Source organism: Cyprinus carpio, chromosome B24 (genome assembly GCF_018340385.1).
Source record: "Cyprinus carpio isolate SPL01 chromosome B24, ASM1834038v1, whole genome shotgun sequence".
NCBI classification, from domain to species: Eukaryota; Metazoa; Chordata; class Actinopteri; order Cypriniformes; family Cyprinidae; genus Cyprinus; species Cyprinus carpio.
The window spans coordinates 14,496,019-14,517,389 of record NC_056620.1 but is presented as its reverse complement, the minus strand read 5'-3'; the positions used below and the strand labels follow the sequence as shown (position 1 = coordinate 14,517,389).

The 21,371-nt window shown below is 35.2% G+C and overlaps 1 protein-coding gene across 4 annotated transcripts in view; it reads left to right on the top strand.

The window, feature by feature from the left end:
* Positions 1–21,371, top strand: part of ctnnd2a (catenin (cadherin-associated protein), delta 2a) — a 318,097-nt gene that overhangs the window by 142,341 nt on the left and 154,385 nt on the right. For all 4 annotated transcript variants that reach the window (XM_042752176.1, XM_042752179.1, XM_042752178.1 and 1 more), the window contains 4 exons: positions 5,115–5,149; positions 5,888–6,004; positions 13,663–13,856; positions 17,094–17,661. In XM_042752176.1, the coding sequence (XP_042608110.1) occupies positions 5,115–5,149; positions 5,888–6,004; positions 13,663–13,856; positions 17,094–17,661 (914 nt within the window). The remainder of the gene's footprint in view (positions 1–5,114; positions 5,150–5,887; positions 6,005–13,662; positions 13,857–17,093; positions 17,662–21,371) is intronic.

The following is a 21,371-nucleotide window of genomic DNA, read 5'->3' as shown; positions in this document are numbered from 1 at the left end:
CTACAGAATTTCCACAAAAATATTAATAAGCATCACCATATTAGAATGGTTTCTGAAGGATCATGTGACAATGAAGACTCAGTTAATTGCTGTTTAAAATTTAGCTTTGCCATTACAGGAATAAATTATATTTTAAAATATATTAAAATATCGATACTAGACGATGAATAAGGGTCTTATCTAGTGAAACGATTGGTCATTTTAAAAATTGGATCAAATAAATGCAGCATTGGTGAGCGAAAGTGACACACTTTTAAACGTATCTAATTCACACTTAATTTATTTTCACAAGATTATTAAAATTTTGATATCTATCATTTATCAATTACTGGCCACTTCATGAAAACAATTACTAGCTTTAAATATCAGTGGCATAACAAAATAATATTTTAGTACAGTATCACATCAGAAGATGAACAGTTAACAGAACAATTAACAGAACCGAACATCATGAAAAACAATAGTTGCTGTTTTTTCGGTTATGAAAAGTATAGAACAACAAAAACCAACTCTAAGTTCCCTCAGTTCATGCCATGATCTTTTATTTACATGCTCCTAAATTCACTACACACGAAACAGGTCTCCTTCATGTATCTTTGTGTATTTTAAAGCATAAATAAATGTTTTCATGCAAAATCTACTGGAACACTTCTGTGACAATGCAGACTCTTCCACATTCAGATTCAGAAATGACCCAGACATCTTTGCGGTTTATAGTTTATAGCTCGATCACCTTGGTCCTTGAACAAGGACACATGCTGTAAACAATTCTCGTCACTCCAATGTCACCCTAGTCGTTTCCACTTTTTTAAGTATATTTTCCCAATACCTGCTGTTTAACGTAACCGTAGGATAGACTGAATGAATAAATGGCCTTGATTGTCTGTTGATGGAGGACAGCGGTGGGCAGCAGAAGAGTTTTCCGTAGGGGATAGGACGTTTTGCTGGTAAACACACACAGTTTTTTCTATGACGCCTAGTGCAGAGATCTACCGCTGATAAATAGACTTTTTTCAATGCAGGAAACCCTCTAACAGTTTGTCAGGCTGCCGCAGCAGAGGATCATGGGTCACAGCATGCTATGCCTGAAGGCGTCTATTCAGTAGATGGGCAGTCAACCGCAGCAGAGCTGATTTTAGCCAACCCATCCCTATTCTCTCTCTCTCTTTTTTCCATCCTCTGGCCCAGCCAGGCACCGGCAGCATCGATCATGGTCCAGGAAATCCAATATTCTGCACCAGTCTCATTCCCACTATGTGCCTGTACGACGTCATTTGTATTCTTTCTCAGTATAAATAGGAAATCTTTATAATAATGATGGTCTAAAGGGTGGGAAGCATTTTCCCGGTTAACCTTTGATCCGAGATCTGGGAGAGAGGGAAAATACATCTGCATTCGTGTGAAGTGGCATCCTCGGTTCACCCCAGCCTGCTGTAGTTTCCTGCCAGTGATGTTGGGTTGTTATGAGATGAGAGATGTTAGGGGTTTCGCAATTATTCTCTTACATCTCAATTCTACTGTATCAGGCAGGCAGATAGAAAAAACATCAAAGCTTGAATCACAAATAGTATTTACACTGTAAAAGTGAACTTAGAAAATGAATGTAATTGTTTGCATGGCTTTTGAGTTTACAGTTTTTTTTTTTTCAGTTGTTAACATCCTTTTGTCCAATCTGTAGTCACATTTTCAAAACACTATACACAATTAGCACATCAGTCTGTTGTGACCATACCTTTAACACAATTCATGTTGTTTTCACACAATATTCAGTAAATTAACACGTTTCTAAAATACTTAAATTTTCTTTTCACATAAGCTTACCCGATACCAAAATCATAGATCTTATCATTTTTACAAATGCTTAAACACAGCATGACAGAAATGAAGGTCTAATGCTCCAAACTTTAAATATAGTGTAAAGCCTCTACTTCTGCAACAACAGCAACTCAAAAGAATTGAAAAAAATATCTCTAGATAAAATATTATAACAACTGATAAGCATTTTTAAGTAACAGATTACTAAAATATTTAGAAATAGCTGATTCCAGTCTCAGTTGGAGGAATAGTCAGGTGTTGATGCTCTTTCAGTTACATCAACATAGAATAAAAAAAGATCTCTTTGAATTGGTTTTGTGGATGCGGAACAACACAAAGAATCAGAGAGAGAGAAAATAATGGCTGGGAAAGGGAGATGAATAGTTGGGAGGAGGATCAGTTGTTCGATCAGAAATAGAGGTAAGGGAGTTGTAAAAATGTGTGCTGGACTGTGCATTTTTATGTTTGTTTGTTTGTTTGTTTTTCCATCTTACACATGTGGAACCTATGAAAGCTTATTTCTGCCGTAGAATATAAACTGGTAAAGGGTAATTGTGAGTTTTTTTTTTCATCTCACAGTTCTTACTTTTATTTCTTGCAATTGTGAATTTATCTCACAATTCTGATAAAGTCTGAGATAAAAAGTTCACAATTACCGTTTTTACTTTTTTATCCTGTGACAGAAACAAGCTTGCATGGTAACCAAAGGCCATGTATGTTGTAATTTTTGTTTATCACTGGCATCAGCTACCGTGGGGCACCATCCACATCCAACCCCCACCCACTGGAGAGCAATTTCAATCAAGGTTCCAATTTCTGCATAGAGGACCCTATTTTTTCTATTGTACATTCTATAAAGTAATGTCTCATTCAATTTTAGACAGTATGTTTAAGAATGAACACCTTCAACACTTAAAAATGTAAAATGGGTTTCAGTTGAAGGTAACTAAATTATAAAAAAACAATGGCTTTTTATATTGTCTATATGCAGGTAGAACTGAAACATGTATGTCAAACATGTACAAGAGAGAAATGCAGTTTTTGTAAAGCCATCAACTGTTAGTATTTTGACAGTCACTGTGCTATGATTGACTATATGTTCCTATTGGATAGAAAAGTAGTGCTAATGTTTTGTCCATATGACTCGATTTTGAATTGGGTTAGCTGTTTTGATTAGGGGTTGCACGACTACTGATTTCTGTTAGTCGATTTCTTATTTAAAAAATACTTTCATTCTACTGTAAAAGAAAAGACATATCAATAAATGCTTATTAATTCATAGCCTAATGCAACAATTACATATGTAAGTTGTCAAAACTTTATAATTATGAAATGACATTTAAATTTTCATGTAACAGTATTTGTATCTGTATTTGTATCTGTAACAATCGCTAAATTATTCGTATCTGCATTCAGATAAAACCAGGTGGAACGTCATACAGTTACTTGATAAGACCGTTATGACTATCTTTTTTTTTCATAGTTATCACTGAACAAGTATGCCATGTTAAACAAAAATAATTATTAATTTCTAAAAATATATTTGTCATGCAAGCAGAGAGATGTCATGACAAACGTTTAGTGATCATTTGAACATGATTGAATTAATTTAATCCGCACATTTTCATTACGCAGAACTCTTTAAGCAAGACTTTTTTGAACTTCACTAAACAAATGTGCGTGTGCCTGCCACGCAAACCAGCAAAAGATAAAGATGCAAACATGTAGGCCGAGTAGAAAATTTATCTGTATCTTAGCTGATTATTAGCCTACTCTTGAGAGAGAACTGGTTTGTTTTTTGAAAGACTGAGATGCACAACCCGGCTGTTTGATTGGCGAGAGCGCTGTGCTTATTCCATTAATTTGTTTCATATCATAGCCTAAGGTTTAAATCATTCCCTTTTAATTATATACAAATAGTAGAACCTGTATGATTTATTATTATAGGTGATATCACTCTTGCCAAGCTCTAATTTCTGAGAGATGCACAGAGAGGCAACAGCAATGCGGTGTTTGATTTGCGCTCTTTTCATTCATAAAGTTTACATTCATTCACTTCACACTCTATTCTATTGCGTGACTTTAGAGGTCTGTGTATAAAATTGCGCTGATCCCCTGGCTCAACTGTTATCTAGCAAACACCAGACTGTGCCAGCTTCAGACGAATATTCAGGCAGAATTATTCCTTGTCCGTTATTCGTTTTTGAAGCCATTATCTGTGCCATTCCGAATAAAGTATTCGGCTTCGGGCACACCCCTAATTATTAAATTACATATTTTAATTTTACATGCAACATGGATAAAGTCATAGAAAGTAACAGCTACATGCAATATTGTAATCCTAAAATTCACGTCGTACTTGCAAACTCTGTGCATGCAATATGGTTAATGCATGCTTGAGTAGTCAATTGTTTCCGACAGTGCCGACTAGTGGTTGAAGTGGTCGACTAGTCTATGCAAGCCCTAGTTTTGATAGAGTTAGTATATGTAGAAAAAGATATTCAGCATTTTGAAATGTAGAGTTTGTATTTATTTAACAAGAAGGTTTTGGCCAGAAACTGAACTATTTGGCTAATTGTGTGATGTAGGTTTGTTGCTGTGTTAAGAGTTTAGAAAAAGTACTTTAAGTATAGGTAAACACTTGTTAGCAATTGAAAAAAAACTGTAAATATCTTGACTAAACGTAATATGTGAAGTTGATATTACTTATTATTATATCTGCCTATATCAACATTTGTAAAAATAAGAGTATGCAAAGTGTTCCCTTTCTTTGTGTGTTTTTGTATGGTTTGTTTTCTGAGAAAATGTCATGGGGATTGAAGTGTTCAAGTCTGTTAACAATATCACATGAATACTCATGAGGAGAAAATACCTTAAAATGCCATTCAACCTAAACACATTTGAAGGATCATTTTAATATGGGAACTAGCTCGTCACAAGACCATTTACTAAATGTTAACATCATGAACAACAATGTAAATAAAACTAGCAACCATATCAATTATTTATGTCCCAGTGCATGCTGGGAAGAGAGTAGATGAGACTAAAACACAAAGCTAAAAATTAAAAAATCTAATGTAACTCAACTTGTCTGTGCTTGTTCGTTCAACTTAAAATATAACAGTTCATTATAATTAAAAAGAAATTAGGAAATTCATATTTTTATTGAGCAAGGATATAATCTGTCTTTTTTTTCTAGCAGGATTTACTTTAGTTGCTTTGTACAATGTGCTTATACATGCTAGTGTGAGAAATATGAATGTGAGAGTGACTCCAACTGTTATTTTTCTTATTTGCAGTTCAGCCGATGAGCAGTATCGCTGGAATACCCAAGGTAAATGGCTTTTTTTTTAATGATTTTTGAAATTTGGTTGTCAGGATTTTTTTGTGGAAAATTCATAACTATGCTGAATTAGCTGTGCTGCAGCATGCAGGTTCATTGCATCATCTTGATCATTGCATCATGAATTTCAGTATGTGAAAACTGTTGTAAAATGTGTTATATGTACATTATCGGTCTGGATAGAAGAAAGAAATAAGTTTTAAATGCTGTATATAGATTACAATATACAGGTTTTAAAGTAACCTTAGTATTCATTAAATTCATTATGTAGTATTTTCATCATCCATTTGAGCAGTTTTCCTGATTCATTGTTGCAGTTCTAGTGTGCTTGCTCTAATCATCTTTAACCCAACATGTCCAGTCTGTATCACTCTCATATGTGTCTAAACAGTGACGAATCCCAGCTTGGCATCCTGCTCTCCGGCTGTAAGGGTGCTGCTCTAGTTGAGAGGTTAATCTTATGTCTTAGGGAGCTTGTGTAACCCTTTATCCCTTGGCAAATTATGCCACACTGGCCCTGGAAGAGTTGGCAGTCAGTCCTGACACAGAACAAGCAGCACGCCAGTTAACAGGGTCATCCAAACAGCCAATTAAGTTCAATCTCAGCCTGGATGCTTAGTGAGCAAGTGATAGGAAAAGGTCAAGAGGTCATAGCCCAAGTGTGACAAATGAGGCTTCAGGAAGTATTTGTAGTGCATGCATGATTAACCTCTTCCCTGTTTTTCCCAGATGGACAGAAGGATATTGAGGAGGAACTAAACACAGGCCTGGAACTGGTGGATTCGTGTATCCGCTCCCTACAGGAGTCTGGGATCTTGGATCATCAGGAATATACCACAGCTGATAGTGAGTTGCAATCACAGTTGCTTATTTAACTGTTTTTTGGAGTGCCTGAGTTTGCTTTATGTTTGAGTGTTGTCCATTAAAGAAACAAAAGCTTAATCCTACCAATTAGCGAAGAGATTTTCACCATTGATTTCAACTTGACAACCTGGCTGAGAGTCACATTGATGTCTACATTCATTTGAAAGAAGAGCATTTGCTGTCAATCAACAGAGCAGCACATATACGAGAGGGCGGGATTTTGAAAAAGGGGGTGTGTCTATTCAGTGGATTGGTTTCTAAACAGCATCTTTGATACTGATGGTGAATATGATAACTGGTGCATCAAGGAATCTAGTGCTAGTTATTGCAATAATGTGAAATTATTTCCAGACAGAGCCTTACGGCAAAAAAAAAAAAAAAGGCATGGTAACTCTCTACACAATTGCAGAACATTTTCTAGTCTAAAAAATGGCACAGTTGTTCTGTTTGGAAAAATGTCTTTGTTCTTTCCCCTTAAAAGGTGCACAATATTTTAAATATGTTTTCAGATGTACTGTATGTGGCTTATAAATGATTGAAAATTGTAAGAGGAATAATATTTTTTTCTGCAAAAATGCATTTTCACGTTTTTATTGAGCAATGTACTGATGCAAAAACATCTTACATGCAAAAAATAAGTAATAATATAATATACTGATGTATATTATACTTGTAAGTACTGAATACATGTGCAGCAACTGTAACATATCTCTTTGACACATTGAAAATCAGGAAACAGCCTTTTTCACATCTATAACTGTATAAGGCAACCATTTGTCTCACTTTGTATTTTTGTATCTGCATTTTGAACATAACTGAGAACATCTGTCAAGATTAATGTTATGTACATTGCTTTTATTATGTCAGTTCTGATAATTAAGCTGCCTGTTATGTTGTGCATTGCACCTAAAGTGTTTTATTTAGGGATGATGATAACTTTTATTTTTGTCATTTTGTGAAACTACATCTAGCCACATGCCATGTTAAATTAAGACAGCAGAACTGGAAGTTGTGTGCCAGAACAAGTGGACAGAAGTCTGTTGTTATGAATATACTTAAAATTCTGTATGTAATTGGCAAATAAATCTCCATTATATGCTAATGAAATCTGATAAAGAAATAATTCACCCAAAAATGAAAAGTCTGTCAATCATTTACTCACCCCTCATGCCGTTCCAAACCTTAATGAATTAATTTATTTTCCAGAACGCATAAGAATGTGTAACACAATTGTAATCCAATATTGTTTGGACCCAAGTATTATTCAAAATATATAATAAATGTACTGTAAATGGTGAGAGTGAATAAATAATGAAAGAAGTGACATTTTTTGGTGAATCCTTCTGCATGTTTGGCTTTCCCTGGCAGTAAAATGTAGCATGTAGCAATTTTACAGATTTATTAAAAATCCCACTTCGAAATTCAAGTGAAATAAATAATAATAATAATAATGATAATAATAACAATAATAAAATAGTGCAAATAAAAATACTAAAATAGTATGTTTATTTGCAACTTTGAAAGATGATTTTCACATTGTATGTGTTATTTAACCAGTCCAATTAGAGTATCATACTGACCTTTTTTTTTTTTTTTATTATTAAAAATAAGATGAAAGCTGACCATGATGTATGTTACTGGTGCAAGATTGACTAGAATTCATAAATCTCTGAATGTCAGCATGTTTTTCTATGGTAAAGTGTAACTTTACCACCCTGTCCCACATTTCACCTTTTCTCTTTTTTTTTTTTTTTTTGGCAGAGATTAAGAACACAAAGGCTTAAGCATCTGTTTTATGGAGGATATATTACTTCACCGAAAACTGTCCTAATCTCCTCCCAGAAAGTTGCATGTCATTGATCTTTTCCAGAGTTCAAAGTGGCTTTTAAATAAGTTATTGACTTTGTGCTTTCTGTTAAGGTCGGTGACAAGAGAAAAATGCCACAAGTTTTTGCAATCCAATTCCCGCTTTAAAGTCAAAATAATCAAAACAGATAACGCCTCCGCTGAATAGACATCCCCACCACAACATTCTCTGGGCTTCAGGCGTTAGAACACCACAGCCGAACATAACAGCCCATGAATTATGCATTGAAACTAAGTATATTTACTATAAAGGGCTGGAATTACAGTGAGCTGTAACGTTTCGCTAAGGACAGAGTGGCTTTCAATAATTTATCTGATAGAAGGGTGAGTCGAGATAAAGTAGCTGGAGCTCCGTGGAGGTGTCTGATGTGGACACGCTTTTACATATTATCTGATGGCCAACAAACATTGGCCTCCGCCATCCAGAGGCTTTATTCTTTGAATGGAGCTTGTCCCCGACTCGTTCCGAATGCATTAGTGATCTAAGCATCACTGGAATAAGAAAAAGACTGATGTCTTGAAGGCATCGGTCTCAGTGTCTGCTATGTGTAATGTCAGCGTTTCCATAGGTTTCCTCTGATTATATTATATATCCATGTCACACTTGTACTGAGTCACAGCAGTATGAAGATTCTGCTTTGTGAGTTTAGTAAAAGAATATAAAAAATAGATCCCATGTGAAATGTTTAATCATAGAGGAACTAAAAAAGTAGAGGTAGAACACCTGCTGATATTTTATATAATAGTCCAACAGTCCATGGACTTCCGAGATGGGATTAGATATTTCTAGTACAAATTTATTCCATCCATTAGTTAATTTAACAGCCTGGAATTATGTGAAATTTTGTCAAGCATCTTCTTGATACCATGGCAAGTGAAACAACTGTGATTTATTAACTTTCAGACAATTTAAACAAAATGCAAAGTATATGTCTTGTGGTTGTAAAATACAGAAAGGTTATCAGTAGGCTGCTTATATTTTGATGATAACTGTATGATACCTGTTTGTAATGTTATTTTTGTGTTAACTGAAATTTTGTTTGGAAAAACAATACATATCCCCAAATTTTTTTCCTCTCTCTATCTCCATGGCCAAATTCCCTATTTAAATTAATAATATTAGCAGTGGAATTAAAAATATTAGCAGTGGAATTTCCCAGCATCACACATGTGATGCATTTATTTAAAATTAGTTAAACATTCATATAATTATTAAGCAAATTAAAACAATGGCACGTTGCCTTCCATTTTTATTAATTATTTTAATTTAGGTAAGCATTGCTTAATTTAATTATTCAGTTAAACAATCAGCAATAATTAACAAAGAAATAAAACAAGAGGAGTGTTTATTTTCTTATAAATACTTTATTTTATTTATTTAGTTATTTATTTAAATTTTGTTAATATTCTTATTGACAGCATAATAGACTCTGACGGGGAAAAAAGGGATATTTCTGTATCATTTACTCAGTCTAATGTCATTCCAAACCTGTGTGCCTTTGTCAGTTCCAAAGTCTAATATTAACTGTTTTATTTAATTTTATTTTGAATGCATATTTGAATTGTCTATTTTTTTGTTGTATTTATGAATAATTGCGTGTTTATTTACTAATTTATTCATTAATAACTTAATTTCTGGTTTTGGAAAAAATTTGGAAAGACATGAGAGTTAGTAAATAATGAGACAATTTTCACTTTTAGTGTGGACTATTGCTTTGATGCATTCAGAGCCAATATTTTGCTTAATTATTTAGTTTTGATGTAGTATTGAAATTTATGGTATTAATGGTTTAATTTTTGGGGGGAAGACTTGCAAACTGAGACATGGGAAAAGAGGAGCACCTCACCCCAGAAGCTTTTGAAATCAGTAAAGCTGGTGTTTGGAGGACTGTACGTTGGGGATGTGTGATTGATTCTGTGTGATACAGCATGCAGCGCTGCCCGGCTCTTTGATGTTCAGGTTTTAGCAACACTACTTTACATGTATGGAGGTGTTATCCTCAGTTAAGCTAATCCAGCCACTGTGTTTTAAGGAGAGGAATGAGAGTGCTGTGGATATCTTGGGCAGGCTTGACTGAGGATGGGGGAAGTCAGATGTGTAACAGCTGTGTAAGTGTCTTACACTAGGTGAGGAGCTATATTTAGTGTCACTGCTGTGATGTTGTAGCTGCAGCTTCTGTAGACATGCTGCTTCAAATGAGAGAATGATTCCCAGGAGGCTGAAAACAACATGCAAAAAAAAAAGGTACATACAGTATTCATACAAAAGAGAAGGAACACGCACCACATTAGAATATTAGCACTAGTGACAGTGATATATCGGCCTGGCTGAGTGTTAGTCATTTAATCATCAACGCTGGCCAATTACACTGACCTCCTGGCCAGTGAACAGGTAGTTCACCCATGTCAATTCCAAAGTCTAAAATATATTTTTGATTTGATTTTGATTTATTTTATTTTATTGGTTTAATTTTATTTATGCACAATTGCATTTTCTGTTTGTTTGTTTGTTTGTTTATTTAATGCATGTCTTGGTTTCATTTTGTTGTTATTTTATGTATCCATGCATGGACAATTACATTTTCAGTTTTTATATTTTTATTTATGTATGCATGAATAATTGCTTTGTCTTTCTTTCTTTCTTTCTTTCTTTCTTTCTTTCTTTCTTTCTTTCTTCACAATTGCATTTTCAGCTTTTAGATTTTTATTTATTTATGCATATTCATAACTGCAGTTCTTGTTTTAATTTATTATTTTATGTAACAATGCATAATTGCATTGTTGTATTTTATTTTATTAGTTTATACATGCATAATTATTTTTATTTTATATATGCATTTCAGTTTATTTATTTATGCACAATTGCATTTTATGTTTTAACATTTATTTATTTTTTAATTAATTAATTTACTTTAGTCATGCATTCATAAATGCATTTCTTGTTTTATTTTGTTATTATTTTATGTATCTGTGCATGCACAATTATATTTTCAGTTTTTATATATTTTTATGTATGCATGAATAATTGCATTATCTCTCTGTCTGTCTGAATCTCTCTCTTTCTTTCTTTCTTCACAATTGCATTTTCAGCTTTTCGTTTTTTATTTATGCATGTATTCATAATTGCATTTCTTGTTTTAATTTATTTTATGTAAACATGCATAATTGCATTTTGTTATATTTATTTTTTAATGCATGCATAATTCCTTTTTTATTATTATTATTATTTTATATAGGCATTTTATTTTATTACTTTATTTTATGCATGGCATGCGCAATGTGCAGTACTTATCTGACATAATGAGAAATGAAGATCAGAATTTTTGTGACAGCATTAAAGGGATAGTTCAGCAAGTGGACTCTAATGACTGTTCTGTTGCTTTTAATCATCTCTAATAGCATTTGAGACTTCACCTTACAATGCCATGAAGTCTGATGATGATATGGTCAAGGGTCCAGGGCAGAGGAAAGCTTTAGGTTAACCAAAGCTGCACTGCATTCCCCACATCTGATCAGGGGTTTTCAGATCAATGGGAACATAAATGAGAGCAGCAGGCTATTATGGACTTGAATAATGCACCAATTTTCTTATCTCCCCAGACCAGCTTGATGGATCTGTCTGATACAGGAGCCATAGATTATTGTGTAGCGCGAGGAGAGCAGACAACATCCTCCTCCTGAGAAACCTGAGATGCTTTAACCCAAGCCGTTTTTAAAGGGACAGTGTTTTTGTGAGGGGAGGGACAAAACAATCATTATTTTCACAGTATGTTTCAGAAGCAGCTAATCTCTGATTGAGACTGATAGTGCAAACATGGGTCTGCTGAAAGCTACATGAAGGCCGATAGCATCTTGACAAACTATGAATTGTTGATAGAATCTGGTTTGCTGACAGGTTGGCCCAGAAGCGCTCTAAACACGCAGTCAGGCCACTGCTGGTTATCTGTGTAATCTGACAGGAATGGACATTTTGGTCATTATGTTTGCTCAAGTATTTGTCAGATAAATCAAATCTATCTTGCCAGTGTTTAAATATGGTTGTAGAGGACTTTTTTATGTTGTATACTATATAATATGATTTTTTCAAGTTGTAAATCAAACAAATATTATCTGAGCTTTTCTACTTAAAAAATTCACACATAATTTACTGTTATTGCTGTTTCTTCATAATTATTTGTGGAATTTACTTCAATTTCTGAGTGAAAAGTGTTCCATTATTAGTAGTATTTTTCCCCAAGTGTATCAGTTTAATTTCAGTCACTAATAACTCTCTAATAAAACACTCTAAAAAGTCACATGACACGTACAGCTCATTTTATTGTCCAGTGAGCATGGATACAAACTCTTTCCCCGCCAGCATTTTTGAAAACATTTGCCAGCCACTGCCAGCGATTTTGATGATTTTCACTACAATTTGATGGCCTACAGTATATTTTGTTGTATGAATATTTGAATATGCAATGAACCAAAATGAAGATCAAAGCCTCTGCTTTTAAACAAGCTGTTTTATTCTAGCTTAAAGCATTCTTTTTTTATTAACACTTGAATATAGGTAGGTTTCATAAAAATCTACTGTATAATTTTGAGCGAAAAGGTGAGAGAATTAAATTTTTAACAAAAACTACATCTGGATAATATTCAGTATGATTATCAAAGCATAAATCCAGTAAATCACTTCCATCAACACCTCCATAGCTTGCACAGCCATATACCACTTCCTGGATCATCGTTTTACTCTGTAACATTATGCAGTTTTATATTTATATGCTGTCTATTGCTGAAGATCGCATTATTTATTATATGCATCTGTTTACATAAGAGATCGCTAGTTTTTTTCGTCGTGTTCACGTGTGTTTTTTGTTTGCGAGGTTTTGTACTTGTTCAACTCGTTATTCTTTGGCGGGGAAGCGTTGTCTGCTAAATGACGAGATAACTCGTCAATGGTGGGAAAAGAGTTAAAAGTATTCCAAATATGGCCAGTTTTAGATTAAAAGATGGCTCTAAAGTAGGTTGTTTAATTGATTCATTTGTATTGGTGTATGTTTAATTGTGATTGAAAGTTTTGTAAATGTGGGATTTTATTGTCATTTTTGTATTTATAATACTATGCCAGTGAACCTGTCACCAGGAGTGAAGTTTGTGCTTAACATCAAGGACCACAATGCAAACAAGTTTTTAACTTTATTGTTTTCCTTGACAAATTGAGTGTATTTCACTACTTTTTTGTGTAATAAATCATATAAAAATCAAATCAGCAAAGAAAACACATTTTGAGGGGATTCCGCACCAGTTGGGGTACATTGATGCAATGATGGCACAAATAATTGCTTTTAAAATGATACCACAACCACTGACTTTTTGCCACATTTTTGTGTATATTTGTTATAAAATGTTTCGAAGTTTGGATAAAAAAGTCAGCACTATTATTGCATTTCAAGGATTGTTCATGATCGATTGTCCTCATGCCCAACCCTAGTTCTGTTTGTTGACACCCCCGCACAAACATTAAAACACTTAATTTTTCTTGCTTTCTCTCCTCTCGCACATTCCTCTGCTTGGGTTTTCTCTTGTCATTTTAATCCCCATCTCTCGTGCTGTCTTTCCCTTGCTCGTTCTTTCCTTCTCTCTCTATTTCACTCCTCCCCTTCTAATAAATTATGTATGCCATTTCTGCCAGGCTGAGGGCTGCATCGCTGCCTTGCTGAAATTGCTCTCTCTCTCTCCGTCTCTCTCTCTCTTACTCTTTCTCTCTCGCTCTGGCGCTCTGCACACAGGACCGAGTTTGCTCTCTCAGAGCTCACTGCAGCTCAGCTCGAACCCAGAGGGCTCGCTCCAGTACTCCGGCAGCTACCATAGTAACCAGACTGTGGCCCTGAGCGACTGCTTGTCCGCACCCCAATCTCAGCAGCCTCAGCCCCCTCCGCGCTCCAGCGGGCAGCCCGGAGGAGCCGTGCACAGCTACAACCAGGTGAGCGCAGCTTCTTTCCTCTTTTTCTCAGAGTCTCGTAATACATCCATCTTTCAGTTTTGTATTTTCACCGAGACGACTCGTGATCAGAGATGTTGTGGTGCTTTTTTGGGGGCGGGGGGGTGGGACTGGCACAAAACAATTTCCTGGGTTCCAGCTGGGATCATGTTTCAAGCTGCTGCCTAAAAAGTGATTTCGAGACCTGATGAAAGCAATTAACTGCAAGACCGAAGCATTTGTTAGCAGACGCCAGCAGTACTGCATTGCATCGAGCGGCAAGCGTGTGCGCAACAAACTTTGTCATTATCTTGGGAGTTAAATTGTGCCCTGTTGATGAGACTGTAATTACAGCAAACCCTGCAGGGCGGATTCTCCCAACTTTCATTTCTTTTAAACGAGTCTCGGGAACCTGCTACGAGCTACGAATGTGGGGTAAAAAAGGTACGGTTTCTGTTAAGATCTGAAATATTTTATTTCCTACATGTTCACTAATTAACTGACTGTTTAACGCATGCAAATGATGAAGAAGAAGAGCTTGAGCGGTTGGTCACGATAAAGCTGACATTGGCACATCCTCTCCCTCTCTCACTCGTTTGCTCACCCTCCCTTTAGCTCTCTTCTCTCTCTCATCTTTTGACACTTTAAATGAACACATAGGCCCTCTGTCTTTTAATGAAAGATGCCCAGCGTCCTCGGCCTTCCGGACTTGTTTATGAGAGAGTTGGGGGAGCCTCGCTGCAAAGATTCTTTGAAAACATTTTCATCTCATTTTAAATTAATGCAGTTTCTCTGGATTACAAGTGTGCTTTCTTTATAGTGAAAGCAGAAACTGCATTGTGTTTCTTTCTCTCCTGTGTTTTTGCGGACTGTCGGCTTGATTCTGTGGAGGGTAATCTGAAGAGTGCTTGTCTGCTCTAGGATGGGTTTATATAACACAACGCGTCAGTTAGGTGCTTTTATGTAGATATTTTTAACACCATAAACCTCTTGTTCCCTAAATAATTCATCTACATCAGGAACCAGTAGCAGTCTCTTCAAGTAGGTGTTCCTCTGCTCTCTGTGCCGGGATGTGGTTCCCCCTCTGAGCTAGAGAGAGAGAGTGAGAGATGGAGAGATAAAGCATTTGGCAGAGGAATGATGGTATAATTGCATTACACCTTGGTATAACATGATACTGAGCTATTAAACGCCTTTTTTAAGTCTTCACAATCCTATCTTGAGAGTTTTTTTTCTTCTTCTTCTTCAGAGGATTCTTCCATCTCTACCATCTCATTCATTAAAGTCTTATCAGGAGGAGCTACACAATCCTGAAAATAAAGATTAAAGTTACAACCGAAAGGCTTTTTGCAGACTGAGGACATATTCTCTAGTTCTTTATAGTAAACCATCTCCAATCATGGCTTCAGGATAGCTAGAATCAATATGCTGCTTTAAAGACTCTACAAATTTTTGTACAAACACTGTCCCATGTGAAGCTTTGGGAATGTGACAAATTGTGTGCTGCTGCGAGAAAAAATGTGCATTCATAATGGCCACATCTGTATGTGAAGACATGTCAGTAGAACAATCTTTATCTATCTACAGTATCTGTCTATCTATCTATCTATCTATCTATCTATCTATCTATCTATTTTTTAAACTTAATTAAATGTATTTATTTTTATTGCATTTTACAGAGTAAAAAAGTCAGTAATGGGGATACTTTGTTTGTTTATTATTTTAGTTATTTTTTAAATTGATGTATAGGTGTTATTGCCTTTATTAGTTGTGCAAAAATGTTGACATTCAAAGCCCTACCTGCCAAATCATAATCACCAAAGATTTTTAGAGTAAATTCAGGTGCTGAAAATTGCAGCACTTTGTTCTTTTCATCTCAGTGACAAAAGTGGCCCAATTTTTCTGAATTCAGCCTTTAGCCAGCTCAACAGCTCTATCCACCGAGAACAACTCTTGATAGGGGATTGCTCATAGGTGGTGCAAAGCATCACTGAAGAGTTTTTTTTGTTTATGAATGCAGCGTATTGTCAAACAGAGCCCCCCATCCCCCAAAATGGGAAATTGCACTGGCTGCCAGTTTAAAAATAACCTAATTTATACTGAATAAGAATAATCAGGTTTCATGCTTTCTGTAAATGAGAAACAGTGGAACCAATGTTTCATTGTAATCACCCACAATCGTCATGGTGATTATGAGGAATCTAAAGGAAGAAATGTTTATTCACACGCCAAAGCATCTTTCTAAATGACTGGCACTGCGCCAGCATTAATTTGCCTGGATTTATCTGTGCACGCCTGCCCTTCTGAATTACAGGCGATGCAACATTCATTGACATACTGTAAGGGGTGGTGATGCCGTGAGGAAATGCGACATATGGCTGTACATGTATATGCAGTAACTTCCGTTTACAGGCTTTTTTTGTGATCAGGAGACATGCTTCATCTGTAACTTTCAAGGGAATTCTTATGATTTTTAAGGCTGTCTGAAGAATTTATGCCCTTGTCTCATACATTACCATTTGAATATCAAGTAAACCACCTTGAAGGGATAGTTTTTCACCCAAAATTTACCCTCACCCTCATGTCGTGCCAAACCTTTAATTGACTTTCTTCTGTCGAACACGTTTTTCATTTTTGTCATATTATGAAAGTTTACTCAAAAAAAAAAAAAAAAATTACTTTAAGTTAATGTAGTATAGAGTAAAGTATATATATAAAAACATCAAATGCCATGATGTTTGGTCACACAACATGCAAGAAGTTATGTGTTTTTTTTTTATTTATTTATTTTTAAATGTCTCCTAAGCTCACCCAGGCTAATTTAATTGATCATAATACAGTGGAAACTGTAATATTCTGAAATAGTATTACAATTTTAAAATAACCGTTTTCTATATTAATACATTAATCGTTTATTTATTCCTGGGATGTCAAAGCTGAATTTTCATCAGCCATTACTCCAGTCTTCAGTGTCACATGATCATTCAGAAATCATCCTAATATGCTGTTTTGCTGCTCAAAAAACATTTATAGATTGTTATCTATGTTGAAAACAGTTGTGCTGCTGAATATTTTTGTGTAAACATGATACATTTATTTTTGTTCTGGATTCTTTAATAAATAAAAAAATTAAAAAGAAACTTTTTTTAAAATTATTCGATTTTTTTTTTTTTGTACACATTTTTCCTTTTTTAGGATCTGTTATAATTAGATATAACAGTAATCTGTTTCTCGCCACAGGTGACATCCAACCGTGCAGCCCAGCTTGCGGCGGGCGACTCTTGTCAGAGCCATGGCAGTGCCCTGCTTTCCGATTCCCAGCACTCCTCTGCAGTGTCCGGCCCGGGCCTGTATTACTCCAGCTCTACTCTGCCTGCCCAGCGCGTCAGCTCGCCCCTGAACTCAATGCAGTCCACGGCGGCCAGCGGATCCCCAGCTAAACTGCAGCGTCTGGGCTCAGTCTCCGACACACCCGGCTACGCCACCACCCAGCGCCTGCCTTCCTCGTCCTCCTCAGCCTCCCCCAAGCCTTCCCCAGGCAGGCTTGCAAAATCCTATAGCAGTAGCTCACCGATCAATGCGGTGGGCATCGGAGGATCGCCCGGTACTCACGCTTCAGGCTCCCCTCACCGGTTGGCATCTCCGCCCAATAACGTGTCGCCTATCTATCAGCAGCTGCAGACCGCGGGAGTGTCAACTTACGCTACGCTTTCACCCACCAAAAGGCTGGTGCACTCGTCTGAGCAGTACAAGATATCCCACGATCTCTACGCCACAGCTACTCTACAGAGACCAGGCAGTCTTGCTGGTGAGTAACAACTCTTGACCTGCCTTTGACTCGCCAACTGGGATTTAACAAACATTGTGTGGGTGTTTATGTGGGGATGTTTTTGAAGCGTGAAATATTTTCAGACGCCCAAGAAAACAGTACAAGTCGATTACTTGCTGTAATCTGGGAATGTGTTTTCTTTGAAACGCTCAACTATAATCTCATTTCAAACAGCAGCAGGAAACAATACAAGTGTGTCAGTGTGCAGAGAACTTGTGGTAGTTGGTGACTAGATGGCAGACTGTTTGAAACATGTATAATTGATTTTGATCAGCTTTGAAGTGAAGGAGCATTGGCACTGACAGCGATTTGAAGCGACTGGAAGCCATTCGTTTTCAGTTAGAGCTGAATTGAGGCAACATGAGTGACTGTGCAACAAAATTGAGTTTAAAAGTGTGGTGATTCAATTCAGCAACTACCAATGAGAATATGATCCTGTGTATGATACGTTTGGATACTACAGTCGAGTAGGAATGACTAGCATGCAACAGAATAGTGACTTGTTGATCGTTATCCATTGAATCACTGTCATCGTGAACAAAACTGAAATAAGTTGTTGAAGTACTAAAATTACTAAAACTGAAATAAAAATAAATGACAGTTAAATTTGGATATAAAAAGAAATAACAATGAAAAAATAAATAAATAAAGAAAATATAAAATAGCTCATTTAAAATATTTATAAATGCTACAATAGTATATAAATAATACTAAAATACTAACACTGGAAGTGGTGAGAAATAATTGTCTTTTTGAAAGAGTCAGTGAATCATTCATTCAGCGGTTCAGGAATTATTGAAGTGAATGTTCTAATGAGTAAATCAGTGAATCACTCATATTCATTCAACTTTATTTGTTTAACAACATTGATTCATTCCGGAAAGACACAGATGAATGTCTTTATGACTGATTATTAATTCATAAATCCAATTTGCTCAACGAATTTGGAAAGAATCAAGCGAATGTCTATTCAAAAACACAGATTCATTAACACTACTTTTAAGTGCAACATTTGACTGGGCGTTGACTTAGTTTGGATTTTAATTGGCAGAGCAAAAATACACAAAGTAACATATATATATTGCATTCTTAGCTTTATTGCTTCTAACATTGAGGGAAACTTACAAACAAACATCAAAGTCCGAACATCAGTGACTTCTCTGTTATCAGAATTAGATAAATACCCATGGGACCTGGCCTGGGTAAATAAACACAACTCTTAAAGCAGACAGACAAATCTGATACGTGTATTAGTTTTCACATAGAAAGCACCTAGGGAACCAGATTTGTTTCCTATGCATGCTTTCTCTGCTGATCCCTACATTCAGCCCCTTAAGTCTAGAGACTTCAGCTCTTCCTTTGAAGGAACATAGCACTTTGATATGAAGACTCGTTCTCGCTCCACAGTTAGACATCAAAGAGGTGCTGTAACAATTCATTTATTCAGTCATATACCATACGTGGCTGAGATTTTAATTAGTGGTGCTATTTTTGCATTTAATATGTTACTTTTTCCATAAATCTTGTAGAAAATGATCTCAATCAATCTTAGGACAATGATGATAGGCTCTGATAAAAAATAAAAATAAAAAAACACCTCCTGCTGATGCTTTTAAAGCGAAATGCTTTTAAAGTCCTTAATGTTTTTGGTTTAATAGCTTCATTAATTGCTTTAGCCTGTTAGTTTTCAATTTCTGTTTAGCACAGTACACAACAATCTGCTTTTATTAATTGATAGCATCCCAATTTGTACTCCTAAGGGCATTTGCATTTTGTTTTTTGTTGTTATTTGTTAATTGCTTTAGATTTTTAGATGTGTATATAATAAAATATCTGTTTTCTATTATATTATATTATATTATATTATATTATATTATATTATATTATATTATATTATATTATATTATATTTATTCCTCCGGGATTCAGTGTCACATGATTCTTGAGAAATTATTCTAATTTGTTGATTTAATGCTCAACACCATTTATCAGTATTATTTGATGAATAAAAAGTTCAAAGACCAACATTTATACGAATTAGATGAATTTGATTTAAAATCAGGGTTATTAATAGTAAGGTTATTATAGTTAGCTAAAATTTAAACAATGTAACATCAGGGTTATTAATAGTAAGGTTATTATAGTTAGCTAAAATTTAAACAAATATATATATTATATATATATATATATATATATATATATATATACTATAGATAAATATAAAATATTTAAAATCAACAAATAAAATAAAATTTAAAAATAAAATAAATTAATAATTTCTGTAAAAAATAAATTAAAAAAAAAATATCTGAATAAAAAAGATTTTTATGGTAGTGCTCAAAGTTTTTTTTAGTTGTTTTATTAATTTTTTTTCTTTAATTTATTAGCAATAATTTAATAGAATTACTATGTATACACCTAACTGAATCTTGTATCGCATCCAATAATGCACTGAAAAATGATTTTTCGAAGTTGAAAATAAAACGCAAGATTATTGGAGTACGTTTCACAAGAAAACACTGTTTCAGTCTTATTTTACAACTTTTTATGTTGTATACTATATAATATAATTTTTTTAAGTTGTAAATAAAACATATAATATTATCTGAGCTTTTCTGCTTAAAAAAATTCACACAATTTAGTGTTACTTGCTGTTTCTTTGTAATTTTTTGTGTAAAATTTACTAGTAATTTCTGAGTGAAAAGTGTTTAGAAATAAATCATTAATTTTATTCTAAAGTTATTTTATTCTAAAAATCAAGTGATGCACATTTTAAAGGGGGCATATGACGTTGCTAAAAAGATCATTATTTTTTGTATTTGGTATAATGCAATGTATTTATGCAGTTTAAGGTTCAAAAAACACATTATTTTCCACATAGTGTGAATTATTGTTTCTCCTATATGCCACACCTTTCTGAAACGTGTCGATTTTTACAAAGCTCATCGTTCTGTAAAGTGAGGTGTACGCTGATTGGCCAGCTATCCAGTGTATTGTGATTGGCCGAATACCTCAAGCGTGTGACGGAAATGTCACGCCCCTTAACATACTGTGATGCCGTCTCCCGGCACGACCAGAAAAAAACAATAAAACCCATTACAAACGAGGCATTTGTTGCATCCAGTGGGAACATTATTACTGATTATAATTTCTTATATGGTGTTTTTACGCATTGCGTATCGCGCCGCGTAAAAATAAAACCATGTCTGCATTTGTGATGTCCTATGCAATAAATCCAGAAAAAACTGTTTCATTCAGAGCAGGAAGCTTGTTATCTAAATCACCAGCTTAACAGGCTGATTGCGGACCAGTGTAAGGTATTGTTGATTACAGCCCTATATTACCTGCCACATTGTCAGCCCTTCATCAAACCCACCGAGGGAAACAGTGGCACAATGGGAAACAGCGGGCCAGTGCCAAACTATCGCTATGGCCGTGCTGAGCCATCACTGGCTCTCCCGCGTGTCTCTTTGATTAAAGTCCGGCATCCCATGGCCATAAACCTCTACCAGTATCCTTACAGTGGTAACAGCCCAGTCCACCCAGCAGTGCACTGACCGGAAGCTGATTAGATTTGAAGGCAATTACGTAGTATAGACGGGAGACTTTGTTTGCAAGGCTTCCCTGATTTCTGGAGGGTATTTTGATGCGTCGGTGAGCCTGTCTTTCATGATGTAGTATTTGCAGGGA